The 23,559-nt window shown below is 42.1% G+C and overlaps 2 protein-coding genes across 4 annotated transcripts in view; one reads left to right on the top strand and one right to left on the bottom strand.

Annotated features, from left to right (window-relative positions):
- Positions 1 to 3,937: 3,937 nt before the first annotated feature.
- LOC6725406 (tyramine beta-hydroxylase) overlaps positions 3,938 to 23,559 on the bottom strand; it is a 37,388-nt gene continuing 17,766 nt past the window's right edge. For all 3 annotated transcript variants that reach the window (XM_016173593.3, XM_016173594.3, XM_039296635.2), the window contains exons 3-8: positions 12,667 to 13,025; positions 12,459 to 12,610; positions 7,900 to 8,291; positions 7,314 to 7,663; positions 7,040 to 7,227; positions 3,938 to 5,823 (exon numbers count right to left, since the gene is read on the bottom strand). In XM_016173593.3, coding sequence (XP_016038481.1) covers positions 5,520 to 5,823; positions 7,040 to 7,227; positions 7,314 to 7,663; positions 7,900 to 8,291; positions 12,459 to 12,610; positions 12,667 to 13,025 — 1,745 coding nt within the window. In that variant the 3' untranslated portion in view covers positions 3,938 to 5,519. The remainder of the gene's footprint in view (positions 5,824 to 7,039; positions 7,228 to 7,313; positions 7,664 to 7,899; positions 8,292 to 12,458; positions 12,611 to 12,666; positions 13,026 to 23,559) is intronic.
- LOC6740017 (DM7 family protein GD24576) lies at positions 15,866 to 17,692 on the top strand. Its single transcript, XM_002076867.4, has one exon. The coding sequence runs from the start codon at positions 15,969 to 15,971 to the stop codon at positions 17,589 to 17,591; it is 1,623 nt and encodes a 540-aa protein (XP_002076903.2). The 5' UTR covers positions 15,866 to 15,968; the 3' UTR covers positions 17,592 to 17,692.

Genomic DNA, 23,559 nt, shown 5'->3' with positions numbered 1-23,559 from the left:
AATATAAATTGTTGGCCTATAATATACCCTATGAAAGCACTCCACTCGCTGGATCCTCTGCGTGGTGGCAGCCAAACGAGCGTTGGCATATCCCCTTCCGCTGACCACGTTTATTGCGCATTCCTGGTGCTGCTGGTGACCCAAAGTGGATGGGTGTCCGTCGTACGCCCAGTGAACGTCCAGCGAATACAAGTGGAAGCCACAAGGGAGCGGAATGCCAAGTCACTTTCATTATCAACAAAACAAAAAAAGGGACGGTCAACGGTTGAAATTCAGAATCGAATCTAGAATACCCTTTCGGTTTGTGCACTCGCCATCATTCAAAAACATATCATTTCGGGGACTTCAACTGATGTACATATGATGTACATATATTTACAAACACACACACATAGATTGAAGATGCCCTCGAATGCCCGCGAATGGCAAAGGCCACAAAGGCCATTAACGCCGAGCGGATTGGGCTAAAAAGCAAAGTCAAAGGCCAAAAGGAATTTCTTGATTAAGTAATAGGAATGTTGGGTCGCTGCAGAGCGGAGAACACACTGGAGCACCAGGACTCCAGAGCACCACAGCACCAGAAATGTCAGCGGACATGAGTGGCGTTTTATCTCGACTTGACATTCCACCAATGGCTGCGAATTTGAGGGCTTATCCTGGCAAATGTCCTGCGACCAGTGGCCACGGGTGAGTCAATAAAGCATACTGATTAATGCCAATTTGTGCTTGGTTATTTTGCATAAATTATGCATAAAACAAAGCGGCAACCAAAAAAAGTGAAACAAAAAGAGCTCGCGATGCGCAATTGGTCCCCAAGGACTCATCCCGCTGCCACGCCCCTTGCCGGCCCCGCATTTAAGCCGATTTTATCCGATTTCATCTGAAAAAAGAAAACAGTAAAAATAGTAGAAATAATCAAAGAACACATTTAGCAACGTTAAATTTGAAAGTATATAATATTTTAAGTGTTATCAGTTTCCCAATGCAAATGTAATAACTATCAAGAAGTACATTTCACTGCATATACATATTCAATATTTAAACAAATTATTTACTACTTTGGAAACCAATTTTCTTTAGTTCGCATATAATGCAGCAACTTCGAGTGGCTGAAACGAGGGTGTCTGAAAGTCGATCAGTTCGCCGTAACTGACTTTATTCGCTCCTTGATGCCGAAAATGCGGAAAAGCCTTCATAAAAGGGAATGAAATTACCACAGGATCTGTGCGGAGGTCCTTCGCCTCTTCGTCCTGCAATGACAACAACAGCAACAATCAGCCACCACGAAAATGAAAAACAAAATAAAAAAAAAATAAATAAACGAAACGAAGTGAATCTGTGTACAAATTTAATTTGCCCTCCGTTTTTTTTTTATATGCGTTTTATGTTCCCACAAAAGCTGAACGAAAATGTCACATAATCAAATTTTTTTTAACGCAAGCGATTTAAGAGTTGCGACCGCTTACAAGAAAATTCCAAAATTTCGCGCATCCTGAGAATGACGGCTGACAAAAAATAAATAAAAAAAAGAAAATTTATAAATAAAAGAGAGCAAAGTGGTGTTTCTGCGGCTCCTTGCGATGACATATGAAATATTAACAAGAACACCGCGTGCTGTTTAAATTTTTGGAGGGCAGTGTATGTCGGGTATGTGGGTTATGTGGGGCGGTGTTTGGAGAGATGAAAGTGCCGAAATCTGGCTAAAAAACGGGAGTGAGGCGCAAGCGGTGTGCCAAAGATCAACCAAGTCGCACAATTCGCCATCAAGCGTGAAAACAAATTTACTTTAACGATTCCCGGGGCACGCAGGTGGCTAATTGGGAAGCCCAACGGGTTTTGCTCGATTTCGAACTACCTTCGAATGCCTTCAAACTAAACAAGCATACTTATGCAGATATTTTCTTTATTTCTAATTTATGACAATTTGCAATTTACGAGTAATGTGATGTAATGTAATGTAATGTGATTGCAACTGACAGTTTGGAATCATCTTCGCCTTGTGCCACAATATTCGCTTAAAGGGTATCAACGGACTCCCCCCAAGTTGCGCTCTGCTCCGTCTGTCTGTTTGTATATAAATTAGAACACATCAAAAGTTTGTGACATTAAATTTGGTCCCTCGGCCGCGTCCGCCATTCCAGAAAAGCTCGTTCACACACGCCACCGATTGGGCCGCAGATAAATGTTTTAGCAGAATGTGTCTGCGGCTGAAACTGCGACTGGGAATGGGTATGGGTATGGAAATGCCGTTGGCAGCAAGGATGCTGCACGGGCCCCAAAATCGGGATCTAAGCCTCAGTCCCAGTGGCAAGGACTACATCAAGCGTTGCCTCCGCTCGGTCTATACAGTACAACCTCTGAAACCAAAATAAGAACGAACTCCAGCTGAAATGGGTTAACTAGTTGATTAATTATTGAATTAGTTACTTGCCAGTGCAATGCCATTATTATTACTTTAATTGTATAATTTGTATTATTGTCACTTGTATCCGTGCTTCACTGTACTGCCACTAAGCGGAACCAGGCGGTCACGATGAAGGTTGGCTTGATTAAATGTTCTGCTCCTGTATTTTTGGTGTGCGTGTGTGTGCTGTGTTTGTGCGTGTATGTGTGTGTGCGAGCGTGAAAATGCAATGACAACAGACCGAAAAAAGCGATTACGCACACAGACGCACAAGATGCGGAACGCGATGCCTTCACGTATGCCATTACGTTCGGTTGCGTTACGCATACGCCGCGTATGCCGCGGACCACTTGACTTTTCTCAGTCACGAATGGGGCATCTGCCGTCGACTGACACCACTCTCTCTCTCTCTCTCTCTCCGCAAAACACTGGGCTCAAAAAGTTGCTGAACTACCAGAAGAACTTTTGCATAAAAGTTGTATTAGTTAAAAAAAAAGATATGTGCAAAAATATATGTAAAAAGTGTGGATTGTGCGAGTGATTTCACCTTGAATCTTAAATTATTAATTTATTTAATATTTCATATAATACTCTGAGAATACAAGTGCATATACATACATACATATATGCGTATGTCCCGTTTCGCCGCCACTCCTCCGATGTTCATTCTTATCGCTCATTCTGTTTGTCTCTTCCTTCCCCTCGCTTACATCTTATTTTCGCTAGATTTTCCAGTGGCGGGGAATGGGAAAGCGTATGTGTATGTGTGCGAAGTCTGTCATCTGCTTGAAGGCTTCCATGTCTGATGAATTAATGCTAATGGAATGGAAGCTGTTGTATTTCGACTGCCAATATAAATCAGGCATATAAATTTGCCTAAAATATAATGCTGTAGAAATGGGGGAAATCGAAAACTATGACAGAACATTGTAATTGATGGCAATTTACATGATTTGTTCTCTGTGCAGCACTTTGGTTTCTGTAATGTAGTTTGTCTCATTCCCACGCCCACATTTCGGTTTTTTTTTTTTTTTTTTTTGGGTGTGCGTGTACGCCCGGCGCCAATGAATATTAAAATATTTGTTGTTTCGTTAAAAACTTTTAATTGGATTGCAGCGTTTTTAATACTCTCGTGACTCCCCCATCGCCACGTCCTTGCCCCTTTTCACGCTGGTCACACAAAAATTGTGCACAAAACTGAAAAATCAATTAAAATGGCCGCTCGTCAGTCAGCGCGCTGAAGGATCAAAAATTTCCAATAAGGACAATGAGAAACGAGAGTCCATTATTGGCGGGAATTAAGCCCTCGAACACTCTGCGATTTCCGGCATTCTATTGCGTAAAAATCAAATGAAAGGAGACTCATGCGAATTACTTGATTCGTCAATGCAATTAATTGATAAATATTTGGCATTGTAACAAGTACTTGCTAAGTGTTAAATAATCGTTCGTGGAATGCATCCCATAGCAGTCACTAATTGAACAATACTTACATATTTGACTTACCCTATGCATTCAATGAAAAATGCATGGTTCTGGTATGGTGGTCAGTTTTTATTAGATAATTATACATTTTACTTTTTTTTTGGTTTCGCTTTCGCTTGGTTTTTGTTTTTTATAAATATTTCATCTACATAGTTTATATATTCATGTGTATATATATTTCATTTATAGCCATAGAACAATTATCACATCTTACATATGTATGTTGGCTACACTTAAACGTATCCATTACATGTTTACTCAAATGTATGTCGGTGTGGGTGTGTGTGTGCGCGGACGTGTAAGTGTATGTGTGGGTGCATTTATGTCGATAGGGAAACGGTAGTGAAAAGTAAGAAAAGCGTGAAGGACTGATAGGGTTGGATTAACAGGGAATGGAACGAGGCGACTGGGGGATTCCCCTTTTGTGAAAGAAACACATGGGTGCATGTGGTAAGCTCCTGGCTGCTGGTAGCCCATCTACCATGTCCCATGATCCCCTCCGCGCCAACTTTTCACATTTCCAATAAGATCTCATACCAATTTAGTTTTGTTTTTTCTTTCGATTTTTGTCCGCCTTTTCGCCTGCCGTCTTTCCCCGAGCTTCTTGGTAATTAGACTTGGCAACGTCGGGTTGCATCAAAAGTTTGCTCATTTATATTGTATAAACAGTGAGAGTTCGCCTCCCATTTCTTGGCCTTCTTGTTTCCGGCCAGTTTGTCCGTTTAAGTACGCTCCTCCGTTTCTTTCAGTCAGTTGGCCATTTAATTTTTCAGCTGGCGCTGAGAAGTATGCTACAGTTTCGTCTCAGCCAAGTTCAGTGCGCTTGTGTGTGTGCGTGTGAGTGTGTGTGTGGGCCATGCTTTGTAAGCTGTTTCGTATTAAACGTTCTAGCCTGGCGGCGCTGTCAGTCGGCAAATTTCAAAGGTTGGCCAAAACAACAAGGGCAAAGGGCACGAGCCAAGTCAAAGGCGAAAGCAAAAGCAAAGGCAAAGTGAAAGTAAAGGGGTGAACAACATGGGCAGGATTGGTAAATGCATTAGTTATTTAAAGAGTGAAAACATTTGTTTTGCCCTGTTGCCCTTACACACAAACAAAAAAACACACACACACAAACACGATGATAATGCTAATGACCATGTGGATAAAGGGTAAAATACAAAGCGACTACAGTCTAACATCCATAAGGCGTAAAAACCACTCAGGGCTATACAAATTACAGTGATTCCTCTGATTTCCGTTGCGAATTTCAAAGTAAGGTCAACAAAAACATTTAGGCTATCAGTTAGTTACTGTTAATAAGCCATCGCACTGAACTAACTAACCAAATAGGAGTAAAATAACCTTTTTCCAATGCTGTTAGATCTAATTTCAAGCTATTTTAGCTAAATATTCAAAAGTATTCATGAGTTAAGCTTTCAAAATAGAACATGCGCCTGCCAATTCGACGTGAATGGTGAATGAGTTCAGTTTTTGCATAGGCGACTGTTGAAATCCAAATCCTCATATTATCCATGCCGTGTGCGTGTGCATGTGCTGTATGTGTGTGTGTGTGTGTGTGGGTGTGGGTGTGAGTGTGTGCTATGCCACGCCCCCATTCGCCTATTCGCCTAATGCCTAATGTACGGCGCCCCTAATAGATGCACTCCCCCAGCAAATCGCACTCGCCCTTCTCCAATGGCTTCAGCCACAGCGGATTGTAGTTGGGGCACAGTTTGCGGTGAATGGGTATGCGGATTTGGACGGGCGTCGCTGCCACGCCCTCCCAGCTGGCCCGCCCCTCGAAGCGAGTGCCATCGGACCTGTTGCACTGCATGCTCAGCGGCTCCTGCATGTACATGGTGTACAGCTGATCGATCCGCGGCTGGGTCCACTCGATGCTCCGGTAATTGGACGACCTGGCTCCATTCAGATGCACGCCGTGCTGATGCTCCGTGCTGCAAGTATACAAAGGGATGATTAGGATTGTATGTATAAGCAGATATATAAGTTCAATCTTAACACAAATCGAACTGGCAACAATTAAGATTGTTTACTAAATAATGCCTCAAAATTCGTTGTTATCCCATTATAACTTTTCTAAGCTAAGCTCATCATTCATAATCAGTTGGGTATGTTTTTTTTTATGAAACAAACACAATTTGAATGCAAAAAATGCACGTATCCAATTTGGGTGAATAATTTCCTTTATGAATTAATGAATCCTTAATGAATCCTTTATTACTTGGCCTTTGATAATACTAATACGATCACAAGAGTTGAGGCCAAACGCCTGCGAAGGGGCCAAAGTATAACCGCAACAATAACTTTTACTTTGGCCGGCAATTTCCATTTCCGACTCCCACCACCTGGTGGATGCGGATGCGGATGTGGCTGAACACAATGCTCCCCAACAGGCCGCATTCCAAGTTTCCACGATGCGGTGGCCCTAATCTAATGTAAACTTTGCCATCAACCGATGCTCGACTGCTTAAAGTTGGCAATTAGCGAACACCTTTTTGGGGCCCAAAACCAAGGAAATGGGATCTTGGAATAGGGGAAAGGGCTGGGAGGCGATGGGGGTCAGGGGGCGCGGCCACAGGAGGCGAACAAAGAGCATTTCGCCGTTATGAATGCGCCGACGGAATCGAGCCTCGAAAGGGAATGCCAAAAAGTTTCCCTTTGATGCAGAAGGAGCCGAGCGGAAGAACCCCCTTAATGAAAACCCACAATGCCCCCGTTGGATACCCGCCACTGCCCCCCATTGTGACGTCGCCCGTCGTCGCCTTCGCTGCGTAGATTAAAAAATATTCCTTCCATTAACGCCGCAAAACGCCCGCGGGACGGATGGATAGAATGCGATGAATGTGCATGGGCGTTATAATTGTTGAATAAAGGCAGGGCAGCAAAAAAAAAAAAAAAACAAAAAAGAGGCACAAAATGGAAAGGATATGCCAAAACAGAGGGAATGAGCCTGCGGCACTTTTCCAAATCAAAGGGTTGTCGTTCAATCCTAATTGAATCAAACTAGAGAAATAGCTCATCACTTAAACGGCTAGCTAAGAAGCGGCACGCAGATGCCAAATATTGATTGCCTAAAATTTAGTCACAGTTTTCGGTACAAATGTACATCTATTAAATATATTATATGTATATAATAAAGCAAGAGCTCACCGCTTCATGTAAATAAAGTAATTCTCGAGCGTCTCCTCGGAAACGGAACTCTTGCAGACCTCCAGTTTGGTGGCCGGATAGTAGTGGATGTAGTTGACGCACATCTCGTCGCTGATGGAGAATCCGCCGAGGGCGGCGGTCTTGTCATCCTTAGTGTTGTAGTAGCAAGTGGTTACCAAAGCGTCGCCCTACAGAAAACCAACGGATAGATTGCACATAATTATACATAGTATTAATGTTTATAAATAACTATAATCTGGATAAAGGATCTTACGGGCAGGACACGTGGCTTGTAGTGCAAGGTGCGCATCTCCTGGAAGTGATTCGAGTAGAAGTCATCGCGGTTCACCTCGCGCAGCTCCTGCTCGCCGCGAAAGTGGCGGGTAAGGACGCGGACGCCACGCAGATGGGTATGCAGCTGAGAGCCAAAGATGATGATGCCCGTCGCCGGCAGAGCGGCTCGAGTGCAGTCCGCCACACAGTAGCCGCTCAGCGGAAAAGCGGTTTGGCCAGGCGGAATGGCCATTTTGTCGGTGTACTCCAGGCCCAGTTCCATTACGGCGGCGTCATACTGGCGCAGTGTCTTTGACATCTTGATGCGGAAGCCGGAGTTGTCCACCAAGCCTGAAAAGAGAATTGCCAGGCAGACAATTGGGGCGGATGATTAATATTGGAAACAATATTGCGTATATGATTAGTTAAACGGTATGCAAGTTTCACATTATTGTTTCATTTCGCTGTGGATACATATTATCAATTGATTGATAAGCCAACGTTTTCCTCTCAAACACAAGCGATGCTGTAATAATGCTGTGTAATCTTCTTAGAATCGCCCACTTCCATTTCGCCCTACTACTCACCAGACTGCTTTTCCGGATTATTGAAATGAACCTCCAGCCGAACATACGGATTGAAGCCGGGTCCGCCGATTGGCAGGCCGGCCTCCGGAGGATAGGTAAAGGTGCCGGCTCCCATGGCCCACAGGACCATCACTTTAGAGCAGATCTTGGCCCGTGGCGGCAATTGTTCGCAGTCGCCGTTGTACAGGGGAATCTCCTCGTGCTCGCCGGCCTCGCAGTGGAAGACTTCCATGTGGTGCACGATGCCCGGCGTCCGGATGAGCGGCTCGAACTGGACGATGTGATGGCGACGCCGGAGATTGCCCTCCAGTCGCTGAACGTGACACCAGTAGGTGGTCTCCTGGCTGGGAATTGCCGCCTCCTGCAGGGTGATCTCCATGTGATCCAGCTCGCTGGTGGGATAAGTATTTACGTTATATACCAACCTCTACATATATTTTTTTTTTTTTTTTTTTTTTCGCACGGGTCCCACGGCCACACCTCCCGCCCAACCGACCGAGGGGCGCTGCCGTGTATCGTACGGCTCGATTCGCGAGAAGATATAGACGCGATATAAAAAATAGAATAGGAACGAGGAAATTAATAACTATGTTAAATATTAGTGTTAGTAGGATCTAATTATGTAATAGAAAAGATAAAATGGATTGCTTTAATAGCGGCAGAGAGTCAAGATTACAGATAATAGGATAAAGTCTATTATAGTCAGAACATAAAACTCTGTAAGGGTCATGCAACTCATAATTAGATCTACAATGATTTAAGATAAGGGGTATATAGTTTCTAGTGACTCTACTTGGAACCGAGAAGTTAAGCCGACTAATCAAGTCGGGACTCTCAACATCCCCACGAATAAGCTTACAAATAAATACTGTTCCAAGCATAGTTCTACGGTTAGCTAGGGATGGTAAATTAATTAAAAGTAGTCTACTGGAATAAGGAGGTAATATATGGTTTGCATCCCAATTTAGGCGCCGCAAGGCAAAAAGTAAGAAGTTTTTTTGGATCGATTCAATGCGGTCCGAGTGGACTGCGTATTGTGGACTCCAAACAGGTGATCCGTACTCGAGAATCGGACGGACTAACGAAATAAATAATGTTTTAGTCAAGTAAGGGTCATCAAATTCCTTGGACCACCTTTTTATAAAACCAAGCACACCCCTGGCCTTATTGACAATAGACGAAATATGGTCAGAAAATTTTAGTTTTGGGTCCAGAAGAACACCAAGATCATCAACTCGTGTTATTCTGTCCAGAGGGCACCCACTTAGAGTGTAAGTCGTGCGTATTGGGTTGGCACGACAAAAGGTCATAACTTTACACTTGGAGCTATTTAAGTCTAATATGTTATCACGGCACCATATTTGAAATAGGTCTAGATCGGATTGTAAGTCCAAATGGCAAGAAGTGTCCTTGTACTGGAGGCATAATTTAACATCGTCTGCGTACATAAGTACACGCGAATGTTTTATTATTAAGGGGAGGTCGTTAATGAATAATGTAAAAAGAAGCGGACCAAGATGGCTCCCTTGTGGGACACCGGATGTGACTCGGAGAATAGAAGATAACGAATTTTTAAAGAGGACTTGTTGTGTCCTGCCATTCAGATAGCTTGAAATCCAATTTAGAAGATCAACAGGGAAACCTATAAGGTCAAGTTTTTTTATTAGAAGGTAATGATTAACAGAGTCAAATGCTTTACTGAAGTCAGTGTAGATGACATCTGTTTGAAGATTATTTTTGAAACCCTGTATTACGAAAGAAGTTAGCTCCAAGAGGTTAGTGGTTGTAGATCTGCGTTTCATAAAACCGTGTTGACACGGTGATATGATTGATCTACAAAGGTGCTGCAAATGAGGAGTGATAACATTTTCGAAAAGTTTTGGGATAGCCGACAATTTAGAGATTCCTCTGTAATTGCTTGCATCCAGTTTGCTACCTTTTTTGTGAAGAGGAATCACAAAGGACTCCTTCCATATATGAGGGAATTGTGAAGATTCCAAAGACAAGGTAAACAGTTTCAGTAGAGGCTTGCACAAGGCTTCCGCACAGAATCTGAGCACACAGCCAGGGATTCCATCGGGACCTGGCGAATAGACCGGTTTAACACGCTGAAGATCGTTAAGCAGTGAGCTTTCGTTTATAGTGGGGCAAAATATTAGGTTCGACTTAGATACAGCATAAGAGTATGGCTGTTCGGAATGAGGTAAAGTTGAATATGTTGTTTGAAAAAACTTGGCGAATATGTTGCAGGAGTAAAGATCGGACCAATTAAAGCCAGCTATAAAATTGTTTAGCCTCCGAAAATTTGCCTTGCGAAAACAGGGAATTCGATTTATTGACTTCTCTGAATTTACTTTTAATACCGTACCTAAGTCGACTTCCACCTCGAAAGTAGGATGATATTGATCTTCAGGTTGAGTAAGAGGTACTACCCTGGACAGAAACACACTTTCAGGACTTGTTACAAAACATAGATCCAAAAGTCGACCAAGAGAATTTGGAATATAATTAACTTGCGACAGGGATAAGTCGAGCAAGCCGTCAATAAAGTCATGTTGTGCTAAGGGGAGAAGGATATTCGATTGTTCTTCTGGGGACCACATTGTGCCAGGTATATTAAAATCACCTAGAACTACCAATTGGTCCCTGTCAGAAAGTTTATTCAAGATGGACTGGATAGCGGACAGATGATTCTGATATTCTGGGAATTCAGAAGATGGCGGAATATAGGAGCACGTAATATAAACTGATCTGTCGGAAAAAGACAGCTTTACACATACGAATTCCGAGTTACGGGAATCGTCCAAAAGTAACTCCTCCGACGCGAGGGTAGATCTAACCGCAATTAAGACTCCACCTCCCCGTCTGGAGGGACGGTCAAACCTATATATAGTGTACATACCTGGGAAGACTTCGGAGTTAAGTATCTCCGGCTTTAACCAAGTCTCTGTGAGCACTATAATATGGGATGCAAATGAAAGACTATCACAATACAATTTAGTTAATTTGCTACGCAAGCCTCTAACATTTTGATAGGAGATAGTAAGTTTTGTAGTTAGTTTTTTGAAGAGGAAGAAGATGAAGAGGCGGATGGTGCAGTGGTCTGGGCACGTGAGGGAAGTTTAATTCCCACGGGCACCTTTTTCTTATTTTTGATCTTAGCTTCAAACTCTTTTACCACCATACTATCCGGCCAAAAATCACCCGAACATATGGTCGAAAAGAGCTCGTTTGGGACAGTTATCTTGAAAGATGATATGTCCCTAGCATAAGAGAAGTTAAATTTTTCCACTTTTATATTATCGGCTTTTGTTTTGTCTTGTATATAAGACAATACATCCGACGATGTTTGATCAGGGGCAAGCCGAGAAACAAAAATTTGTTTCTTTAGTGGAACCACCGCGAGGGGTTTTGGCGCTGCAGATTGTATTTCTGAAGCGCCAACTTGTGCCGGTAGTCCGGACTCAATGTTCCCTTGTGGTGGTAAACTAATCGAGACAGGTGGAATCACTGGTTGAGAAACCAATGCGGACAATTCGGAATTTTTAGCAATCATAGGGTGTGGTCCATCCACAGCTGATTGATCGGATTGCTCCGAATCTTTTTTAGCTGCCGATCTTAGCAGCATATGTGGATTTGCTGCGATTGACAGCTGATCAGTTGTGGAGTCCTGTTGATCGTTTGCCCGTGGTTGCGGGGCCTTAGGCAGCCTACCACCAGCGGCTTTTTTGCGCTTTGGAGATTCATCTAATAGCTTAAGGCCATTAAACTGTGAATTAAGCGCGGAAAGAAGATCATCGGCTCGACGAAAACTATCTCTAGCTACGCCAAAACTGTTGATCAGTTCTTTCAAGCCACCTTTAGTTTGGCGCATAAACGATTTCATCTCGTTCGCAACCACAAGGCAAGCATCACAACAGTAATTTAGATTTTTACCCTTTGCTAGGTCATCACTTGTACGGCCATTAAAACCAGCGCACTTAGTATGCACCATTCTATCACATAGCCAACAAGTCATTTTTGGCTGCTCAGGTTTTATAACCTGGCAACAATTTTTATAAAAGCAGACAACATTTACGGTTTCCATATTTAACTGAAATCAGACCACTGTGCGTGCACGAAAACACAAAACCAAAACTTTCAAGCCAGCTGTTAAAAGAACCGCACGAGAGCAGTCTGCACGCTGAGAAATTTAGATTTTGTGTGGGAGAGCGAAGGAGAGAGAGAGAGAGAGTGAGAGCGAAAAGTGCAGTATATGTGCATGCAAAAAACAACACCAAACACCACTGCGACGCACAAAAAGGGAGAGTAAACAAAACAAAGAGACGAAAAATGCAAGCTAGTTTGTATATTTGTTTAAACTACTGCACAAATCACAAAAGAATCACTCGCGAAGCGAACGGATCATTAAAAATTATGTTTATATATATGATAATTAAAGAAAATTTTTTAAAAACCGCGGCTGGTTTGACAAACACAAAGTAAAAACCGGGGAGCAAAAAAACACGACCGTTCGCTTTGAAAGCTATAGACGATTTTGATATATCACAACCACTTACGTCTCGGGTATAAGTATCTTGTCGGCCCGGAGCAGCTGTAGCATCTTAACACCCGCCTCGTGCGGAGCCGTCACATTGGGCAGGGCGAACTGGTGATCCTCCAGGGCCAGCTCCGTTTCACCACGGGCCCAAACCACATACATTGTGCCCTCCTGCAAAATAGACACATCATTATCCCCGATTACCGACTGTCCGATGCTCAACTCACATGGAGTCGCAGATCCAAAGGGTCACAGGTATCGAACTTGCGCCTAAAGGCCAGCGTGAACTCATCCATCTTGAAGACCTCACAGTCCTGCTGGTAGTCCCGCCTCACCCACTGCCCATCCGGACTGGTGTACGTATCGGTTACTGCGTTGAAGAACCCATTCTGATTCTCAAAGAAGCAAATATCCGCATCCGCCAAAGCACCGCGCTTGGAGAACCCCAGATAGAACCAGCGGTGTTGTTCGTTGAAAGCATTCTGCAAGTGGAAAAGCACCTCCTGCTTGTACCAGTCCACCATCCAGCTCAGCTTAATCTCCTTGTCGTCCAGGTAGATCTCGTGAAGCTTTGTGTCGGATAAACCTTAAGGTAGTGATTGGAAACATTGTTTCATAAGAAGCATTTCAAATTTGCAAAAAATTGAACAAACATAGCATTCCCAAATTTGAAATCCATTTGGATTAAAAAAAACTAATTCATCGAGGTAAAACAATTCATATATGGGCCATTATTTTATATGTTTTGCTAAAATTACCGCTCCTGGTAACCAATACTAACAACCCCTTTAACTTTTAAGCTGATTTTGTGAAATTAATTTTTGGCCAAATTTTCGCTTTTTTTGTTTTTCATCAAAATTTGCAAAAAAATTAAACATCCTAGAATTCCCGAACTTGAATGCAGATCGATTGGGATTTAAGAAACAAACTCAACGAGGTATGACATTCCATATTTGGGTAATTATTTCGAATGTTTTGATCAAAAAACCAAATATTTATTTCACAAAAAATCTGGGAAAATATTTTTGGCAAAAAAATGAAATTTCAAATTGGCTTTTTTGGCTATAACTTGACTAAAAATGGTCAGAGAGCAAAAAGGAGTGCCATTTTGTACTCCTTACAACCAATACTAACCACCACTTTCACTTTTAAACGGATTTTGTAAAATTAATTTTTGGCCAAATTTTCGCATTTTTTGTAAGGGGTCCATCATCAAAATTTGCAAAAAATTGAAAAATCCCAGAATTTCCAAACTTGAATGCAAATCGATTGGTATTTAAACAACGAACTCAGCAAGGTATGACATTCCTTATTTGGGGCAGTAATTTCAAAGTTTTGATCAAAATAGCGATTATTTTTTTCACAAAAAATCTGGAAAACTATTTTTGGCAAAAAGCTCAATTTTCATGTTGGCTTTTTTGGCTATAACTTGACTAAAAATGGTCTCACAGCAAAAATAATTACCATTTTGTACTCCTTATAACCAATACTAACCACCCCTTTCACTTTTAAACGGATTTTGTAAAATTAATTTTTCGCCAAATTTTCGCATTTTTTGTAAGGGGTACCATCATCAAAATTTGCGAAAAAAGGTAAAAAATTAAAGTGTTCAAATTGGGATGACATTCGATTGCGTATTTAATTACGAACATAATGAGATATTACATTCCATATTCAGACGCATATATCTATAGTTATGAACAAAAACGGCTTATTTTCCAGCGGAAAATTAAGGAAAATGTTTTGGTAAAACAAACACATGATTGGCTTTTCAGCTGCTAATCGAAACTATCAATTCCCATCACTTAATGCGCACATGCTAAACTTAATTTAATTATTATTAATAATATTTATATCTTGAAGAAAAGGTTAAAGTCTAGAACCAATTGTAAATGACCAATTAAATGTGCATATGTACGATATGAACAACCAACGATCAGTTGGTTTTCAGTATACACCTGTTACTGATTATGATCACTTGGTACCAAAAATCCAAAAATCTAACAAATTCGGCACAAAAACGCGTATTTTGTTTGATTTTTCGGTTTAAATTACCAGGCGAACAGGAATTCAAGAAGGTGACCAACGATCAGTTGGTTTTCAGTATACACCTGTTACTGATTATGATCACTTGGTACCAAAAATCCAAAAATCTAACAAATTCGGCACAAAAACGCGTATTTTGTAATGCAAATTGTTTGATTTTTCGGCTTAAATTACCAGGCGAACAGGAATTCCAGAAGGTGACCAACGATCAGTTGGTTTTCAGTATACACCTGTTACTGATTATGATCACTTGGTACCAAAAATCCAAAAATCTAACAAATTCGGCACAAAAACGCGTATTTTGTAATGCAAATTGTTTGATTTTTCGGTTTAAATTACCAGGCGAACAGGAATTCCAGAAGGTGACCAACGATCAGTTGGTTTTCAGTATACACCTGTTACTGATTATGATCACTTGGTACCAAAAATCCAAAAATCTAACAAATTCGGCACAAAAACGCGTATTTTGTAATGCAAATTGTTTGATTTTTCGGTTTAAATTACCAGGCGAACAGGAATTCCAGAAGGTGACCAACGATCAGTTGGTTTTCAGTATACACCTGTTACTGATTATGATCACTTGGTACCATCATCAAAATTTGCAAAAAAATGAAACATCCTAGAATTCCCAAACTTGAATGCAGATCGATTGGGATTTAAGAAACAAACTCAACGAGGTATGACATTCCATATTTGGGTAATTATTTCGAATGTTTTGATCAAAAAACCATATATTTTTTCACAAAAATCTGGGAAAATATTTTTGGCAAAAAAATGAAATTTCAAATCGGCTGTTTTGGCTATAACTTGACTAAAAATGGTCACAGAGCAAAAAGGAGTACCATTTTGTACTCCTTACAACCAATACTAACAACCCCTTTCACTTTTAAACTGATTTTGTAAAATTAATTTTTGGCCAAATTTTCGAATTTTTTGTAAGGGGTACCATCATCAAAATTTGCAAAAAATTTAAACCTCCTAGAATTCCAAAACTTGAATGCAATTCGATTGGGATTTAAGAAACAAACTCAACGAGGTATGACATTCCATATTTGGGTAAATATTTCGAATGTTTTGATCAAAAAACCAAATATTTTTTTTACAAAAAATCTGGGAAAATAATTTTGAACCTGCAGTAATATATGTATACATATGTTGGCCGAGTGTCATCAACCGCTTAAAAGCATTTTAAAGATTGTGACAATGGGCAGCCCGAAAGTTGCTACAATGTCATTGCACATTTCGCAGCCCAGTGGCTTCGATCGCTTAAAAATTCCATGAAGAGTCATCCTTGGCGACGGATTTGTTTTGAAATATGTTTTCATTTGAGTTCGCTGCTTTGGAATAGTTATTTCATTCACAATATCAGTTGTCAGATCAGAAACTGAAAAATTTATTATTATTCAGTGAATAGAGAACAAATTCCAGAGCGGGATTAAGTATAGATATTTTTTTAAAATTTTAATAATTGTTAGTAACCGAAATGCTGCGAATGGATACTGTGCATCGTGATAAAGATCAGGTGGTGATCTTGAAGAAGACCAATTACTTGCCCTATCTGGTGAACCTGTTCATCCCGAAGTTGTTCTACCCAGAGAAGATTGTGGTGGCCCGGCTGTATCTAAATGTCAATAAGCACGATAAGCATGCAGCCGAAAACTTTAAGGGAACCGAGACCCCATGCTTTGATGTTCCGCCTTCCCTGTTCTCGGATAAGGTGCCGATGGACAAGATCGTCTTTCTGCCCACGGTGATGTTGCCCATGGGTTTCGAAGCCGGCGGGGTTTTTGGGCCGGGTGTCCTTACACGGCGTTCCTATCCCATCGACTTGAAGGCCGCTGGTCACAAGGGTCAAACGCCGCCGCTGTTTATCGGTCTGCTCATGGATATCCAGGCGCCGACAAAGGTGGAGAGTCTCCTGAAAGAAGTGGGTGAATCCCAACCAGCTCAGGACATATTGATGAATTGGGTGCGTGCCAGCAATAACCTTATAAATGGGGAACAGCCAAAAGAACAAGAGCTTCGCGATGAATTTTCCCTATCGATGGTCTTTAACTTGCCGACTCCACCGAGTCCACCGTCGCCCTATCCATATGGCCGTATCCCGTTGCAGTTCAACATATACACCCCGGATCTGTCCAATGTTCTGTTGCTTATGTCGCACCAGCGCGACCTTACGGTGGCCATTCTGTCCACCATTAACAATCCGCATGTTCCATCTGTGGCATTCGCCGCCATGGGCGATGAGGAGGAGTGCCCCAAGTTCGAGCTGCCCCTCAGTGCCTTTCCCACATTCGAGGGCGTCAATCGTCCAATCTTTCTGCCCAAGCGTTTCATGCCCAAAGGATTCGAAGCCGGCTGCGTCTTAAAGCCGGGAGCTCTTTCCGACCTGTGGTTCATGGACCACATAGGACGTTTTGGTCCAACACAGCCGCAACATAACGGTTCCATCACACCACCGCTGTTCGTTGGCAAGATCTGCCGCGAAGAGCCGACCGTCGATATGATAAGGAAGATCCAACTTGAGATCGAAAAGAAAGCCAGCGAAGATGCAACGCTTCCAGCTGTCAAACCTAAAATTGACATTAGCATCACCAAGGGCTTCATGGTGATGGAAACGGCGGCGGAGGACCCGAAGCCCCCAAAGGGTGCTTACAGTGTGCAAAGCTACGAAGAGGCGTTTGATGATGGATGCGTTGTGAAGGTGGCCAAGAGAGTGGCCACTGAAGCCACAGACACTCGGGGAAGGGATGAAATACGTACAAGTTGCGATCAGTCCCAGGAGAAGGATGAAGGTTCAGCTGAGGCTGATAAGAAACACCTATCTTGCTTTCATGTTGATAGCGACATTGATAATATTGCCATGGCCATGGCCCGTATGGGCGTCGCCGATATGAGTCTGCCGGCCGAGGGGGAGGCAATGCCCGGAATCGATGGTGATCGCGCTTTGATTCAGTTGAGCCATGTCATCGAGGATCGTAACCAGATCCGCACCCACACTGACCAGTTGATGCAGGATCACATCTTTCGGATGAATCGCAACCGCATGCTGGCCCTGCGTCAGCCATTTACTTGTATCGGGTGCGGCGCGCAAGAAAACAAATAATAGTCCAAATAGGTCCAAACTACCAATCGAGTGATATTTACAGCTGAAAATGTTTTACTTTGTTTCTGTTTCTTCAATAAATTAGTTATTCAAATTGCAAATATTATTTCGTTTCCCTTTTTTTTTATTTTTATAAAAGAAATGTTTCCAATTGCAAACAAAACATTAACTATAATGTTTTACCACATTGTGGTAAAAATGCTTTGTTAACAATTTCAAGATTTTTTTTTATTTTGAGTCCAGCTTCGAATTGGATAGCGCTTTGTTTGGTTAGATGCCCACATCGTGTGGAAAGATCCTGGTTCAATTTATTAATTACGGCACTTGAGAGATTGTATGCCAATTTCCAGCTGGAGCCGATGCTGACAGTGTTATCCGACCTGTTACCCAGCTAAAGTCCTTCTGGACACCCCGCCATCCAGCGTCAGGCGGAGTTATTGCAGGCCATTAAGCCGGCTACACTGCTTTGGTTACCAATTCATAGGCAACTGGGCAACATCCGTGGAGATGGCGCGATAATCAAGTTGCCTTCTACTAATTACCCAAATAAAAGCGAGCCACGCGACTTCAATTTATCCACCACCCAGTCCATAAGTCCATATAACCAGTAACTGAGTAGCTCGCGATGTCGTGGTTAACCGGGGCATCCATGAAGTCCGGGGCATAAAGGACAGCGTGGATTTATGTTGGCAGCGACTTGGTCGAAACGGCAGCACATCAGGCACATCAATTACGGCAACAATATCAACAACAAGAACAACAACAGCAATCATGGATCCAGTGGAGCGGCAGTAACGAGAGCGAAGGAAAACCCAATAAAATGTCAAATCCAATTGGCAAACATACGCCGAGATCGAGGACGACGAGAACGATGAGGACGAGGATGCGGATGCGAATGAGGATGAGGATGAGGACCATGGCCAGGACTCTGGATGCGGATGTGAATGGCGCTATGCACGGCAGTTCGTGAAGTATATCAAAAAGTTTGCCATACGTAAAAAAAAAATATTGAAAAAAATTTAATAGTTTATGAAAAGTATACATATTTCGTGGCAAATTAAAAGAAAAAAAATAATAATAATAATATGATAATTGTTCATGGGTGCTGCAAAAGTTGGAGAATAGATATTAGAATGCTGCTTAATAAACGATTTTAGCACTCAGGCGAATTATAGATCAGAAACTCAATTTAAACGAATCCAAGCAGCTGGCTAACTGATTATTTCTTACAGTGTAGCTAGATGAAGATACAGAAGGCAGTGGAAAAGCGAGAGCGAGAGCGACAATAAAAACACTCGATTACAATCAAAAGTGACAGGGGTCCGTGGTTTTTTTACACGGTATCAGGGGGGGGGGAGCGGCTTTTGACATGGGTGCGGGCGGAAAGGAGTGAAGGGGAGTGGCTGCATAGGATTCCGGGCAGTGGGCACTGGTGCGTTGATGAATTTCGCTTTCTGCTCGCTCGCTGTCCATGCCAGAGCAGTTCAATCACGTTCGGCGGAAGTAATATGCCCCCAAAAACGAGTTTGGCCACCAGCCGGCACATGGCGCCCATGGCCCCCATCGTCCGGCAATTGGCCACCCACTCTCCCCTTTCCGCACCTTAAACCACCGTCTGTGTTTGCCACTAAAATTGATTTGTTACTGTACATATGTCTCACTTCACTTTTACAAGGCGCACGGACACGGATACGAATACAGATACAGATACAGATACAGATACAAATACAAATACAGAAAGATACAAATACAAGTGCAGATACAGTTACAGATACATTGGCCCAACCACAAGGACCCCAACGAAGCGGAACTGGAAAACCCCAAAAAGCCCCGCTGCTTTCTTTTTCCGGTGAAAGTTTGGTAATACGAAACAAATCGGTTTCGTAGTTACGTTCCCACCATTTGCCATTTCGCCATTGTTACGCGGAAAATGAGATCTGAGAATTCAGTTGGAGATGGTTTGAACTCATAATTGGCTCGTTGATCCCAAAATGTTTGGCACGCATTATAGTTGCACGTTTTTGCTGGTAAATGAGCATAATTAAAAAAAAAAAGAACATTTTATAACATCTTTCTGTGATGGAATCAGCGACCTTGAGCCGCATCTCATTGGAATTCCTTATGAGTCTCGCCATATCCCCCATCCACATAATAGCCGTATTATACTAGTACTCACAAATATCCATATCTACCTAAGTAATTCAATTTGTATCGCTGCTCTTTTGTATTACTTTTACGTTTTGATTGGAATGGGTTGGTGCGCGTTCATTGTAGATTCAGTGGGTGGAACTGGCCCAGTTGATTTGATTTGCCATTGATTGGGCTGCCATCGAAATTTACACTCTCTGTTCGGTCTTTTGGCCATTTGATTCCCGGCGAACAATTGCCAATGGGCCACACATACACCGAAATACATATATGTATGTATGTACATCCATGCAGTTCATAAGATGACGGCGGTATAAGTGTGATAAAATTTAATAAACTTGAAGTTTATTGCATTTGCTCGACTGCGTCCCTTAGCCAATCGAAAACTTTTTCGATTTTTCCAATCCGCTTGAACTTGAAATGCCATTTTGACGCACCACTCATTCGGCTTCATTTTTTTTCATTTTTTTTTTGTTCTGCCTTATTTTCAGGCGAAGGGAGTTAAACTGGTGCGGATCCTTGGGACTGCGCCGCATAGTTTTGTGTCTCCGGACTGATGAGATGACGGAAGCGATGAGGATGTTGGCGTTGGCGGAAATGCCAAGGCGCACAGGAATTTTCTTATTATTTACTGGATGCGATGCGGACGGCACTTGAAGGCATGTCCAATTTCTTGCCACCCACCAGTCTCACTCTGGATTCTCCTCTCGCAAAAGCCACCCGCCCACCCAGCGAACATACCGAAGTGCTTCTCGAAATTACACTGCGATAAATTGCTGCACCATAAAATGCTTAACTGCTTTACTTCAAAATAGGAAAAGACAATTTTTACAAAATAAACATATAAAAGAAAACACACTTGATTTATTGATTGACGTTTAACCAAACATTTTTGCCAGTGTAATTTTTGCATTTGGACGTTGGGCTGCCAAAGGCGCTCCGGGATGATGTCATTATAATAATGTTATATGCACAAATCGTCAATTGGTTTGGCCCGAGGACGATTTAGCATGGCTTTAACCATCGCACATCCCTCCCTCCCCCCTCTTATTTGTCGCATTTCGAGCATTTCCCTTTCCTTTCACTTCCCATTCCCTGATCCACTCGCATTCCGATTCCCATTCGCTCATTCAAATTGCCGCTCAAGTGACGCAAAAGCATCTGGGGAATGAAATGTTCGTGCTTTCTCCCTGTATTCCCCACTTTCACCGCTTTCCCCCCCCCCTTTTTGGCTGCCCCACTTAACACTTTATTGGATTCCGTTTGCGGATGCCAGTCGGTTTGCTGTTCTTGCTGTTCCTGTTACTCTTATCACTTATCACTTATCATTATCCGCGCCCTCAGCTGTCCACTTCGATTGCCATGTTGTCCAGGACATTGGCTCATAATACAGATAGACTGAGCCCTCGTCCTTTGGATTATGCAATGGCTCGTCATGAGCGGTTCGCAATCGTCAAAGCGTTATTATTCATTATCCCTGGCCAGCTGTAAAATATGTTTGACAGCAGCATAACATTTGAAAAGTACTGCCTACTTTTCATAGCTTGCACCAGTTGAATAATAAGTATCATTTCGTCGAATTCTGCAAGAGCTTGTGATATGGTCGCGCCTCCTCTTTGATTGAGACAAATATTTGAACAAATTTCGCTTTCGCTTAGACAACCCACAAACATTCCTTTCCGCTGGCAAAACCCTCAGAAATGCGGCGGCGGCTCAATATAAATTATTGAGGATTTATTGGATGTACTGCCTACACGCTCACACACACACACCCACACACACTCACACATGTTTATTGGCATTTTAATGGACTTCCTTTCACTTCCACGCACAAAAAAAAAAACTCCTTGGTGATGATAGCTTTTTTTACACATTTTTAGAGGGCTTTGCATCAAGACGGCAAAAAAGATACCTAAAGTTTTAAACATAAAAGTGCTATGTTAATATGACATATTTTATTACTAAAAAATACATTTTTTTGTGTAGAAGAATTTGCATTTTCTTCGCTTTTTCCCTTTACCAAATCACCAGATCGCCAAATTCGCACATTGTCTTGTACAAATGAGCGCACGTTTAGTTTATCATAAAGCTTATTTATGGCAACCACTTTGCGCCACCTTTCGATGATGATTCCCAATGTGATGATGATGATGACCGATCCTGGGAAAGGTGTGCTCAAGTACCACATACATAGGCAGAGGGAGGCTGGTTCACCAACCGCCGTGACACATTGAGTAATGACACCCTCCAGTCGATAATCCATTAGGATGTCCGACAAACTGGGCCCTATGAATCGTTAATGTCTCCGGGGAGTGCTGTTTAGTTGACTTATTATTTTCTTTTTCTTTTGCGAATAAAAGGGTCTGGGATAAATGGCAGTAAATGGTAGAATTAAAACCAATGTCAGAAGAGCATTTTGCCATAACTCGAAGCCAAGTTAAATGGCCAACTGTCAAACTTATCAAAAGCAAAGAGAAACTAATCTGTGCCAAGGCCTTAAGTTTGGTAATACACTGAGTTTATCTGAGTAAACTCAGACTGAGTACAAGAAAACTACACTGAGTATCCAAGTAGCAAGCCTTCACTTATCTAAAAGGCTGACCACACCATTAATATTGTTTTTCGAAGTGTAGTTAAGCTTTCAAGGTCGTCATTCTCAAGGATCAGAGACAAGTCCTTCCTTCGATCATAAAGAGTCATAAGCGCCATAAAACAGCAAGCGTATTTTACGCGTTAATTTAGTTTGCATTTTTTTCCCTTTTTTTTTTTTTGGGCATTTCGCGTGGCATATGGATAGCCCCCAAAGGCGACATTTGGCATCCAATACGGGGAAGGAAGCGGGAAAACGGAAAACGGAAAACGGAAAACCGGGAGCTGCATATGTTAGAAGGTGGCGAGGATAAACGTGGCGCGGCCAAAACGCACGTGAATGTAAACTGCCGCAGGCTGTTGCATAAATAACAAAGCCGCCAAATTGCCACGGCCACGTTTTTGGCCCAAATGACGCTATGACCACTCGCAAAAAAAAAAAATGAAAACCAAAAAGAAACCAGTATAAACCACAAAAAAAAAAAAAAAAAAACAAATAGAGTGGAAAGGTCCAAAACTGCGGCTGCGACTGCGGCCTGTGATAAATAAATTAAAAGGCACACGCAAAACAGCGGGAAAAGCCCAAAGTTTCCCATGCAACTTGAACCTAATAAAGCTGACCACGCACCGCAAACTGGCCGGCTGCGGGGGTGGGGTTGGTTGGGCGGATGGGGGGCTGGTACATGTGTGGCCAAGTCGGTAAAAAAAACCGCCAACGCGTGGCCACACAACGGCCCAAAGCGGCAAAAACGGCCCAAAAGCGAAGCTGCAAAGCCGCAGTCCTAAACAAAATTGATAAAACCAAAAAAAAAACTAAAAAAAAGGAAGGCAGACGCATGGAGGAGCATGATCGATGCCAGAAATACCCTATAATTTACGCCAGTTCAGCTTAAACTTAATATAAACCAAAACAAGCCATAAAACAATATATTACTTAAATTCCAAACACTTAATAAAAAACAAATTATATAAGCACAATATAATTCAATTTAAAAATATTCCCTTTACCTTTTGCACACACACTTAATTTTTGGTTTTCTCTGTGCGCAAAAGTCCGAAAAAGGTTAGTGGCACAAATTAAATAAAACTATCAACTTTCTGATCTGTTGGTAATAATGAATTGCGAAAGTTTATCCTAGCTGTTGATGCGAACGAAATGGGGTTTTTGTAAATACTTTTTCGCCATTTGCTAACTTTACGTCCGCAACAAAACAACCAATTTATATAGTAA

The sequence above is a fragment of the Drosophila simulans genome, chromosome X, assembly GCF_016746395.2.
Source record: "Drosophila simulans strain w501 chromosome X, Prin_Dsim_3.1, whole genome shotgun sequence".
Classification (NCBI taxonomy): Eukaryota; Metazoa; Arthropoda; class Insecta; order Diptera; family Drosophilidae; genus Drosophila; species Drosophila simulans.
Note: the sequence above shows the minus strand (reverse complement) of the source record. Positions and strands in the feature narration are given on the sequence as shown.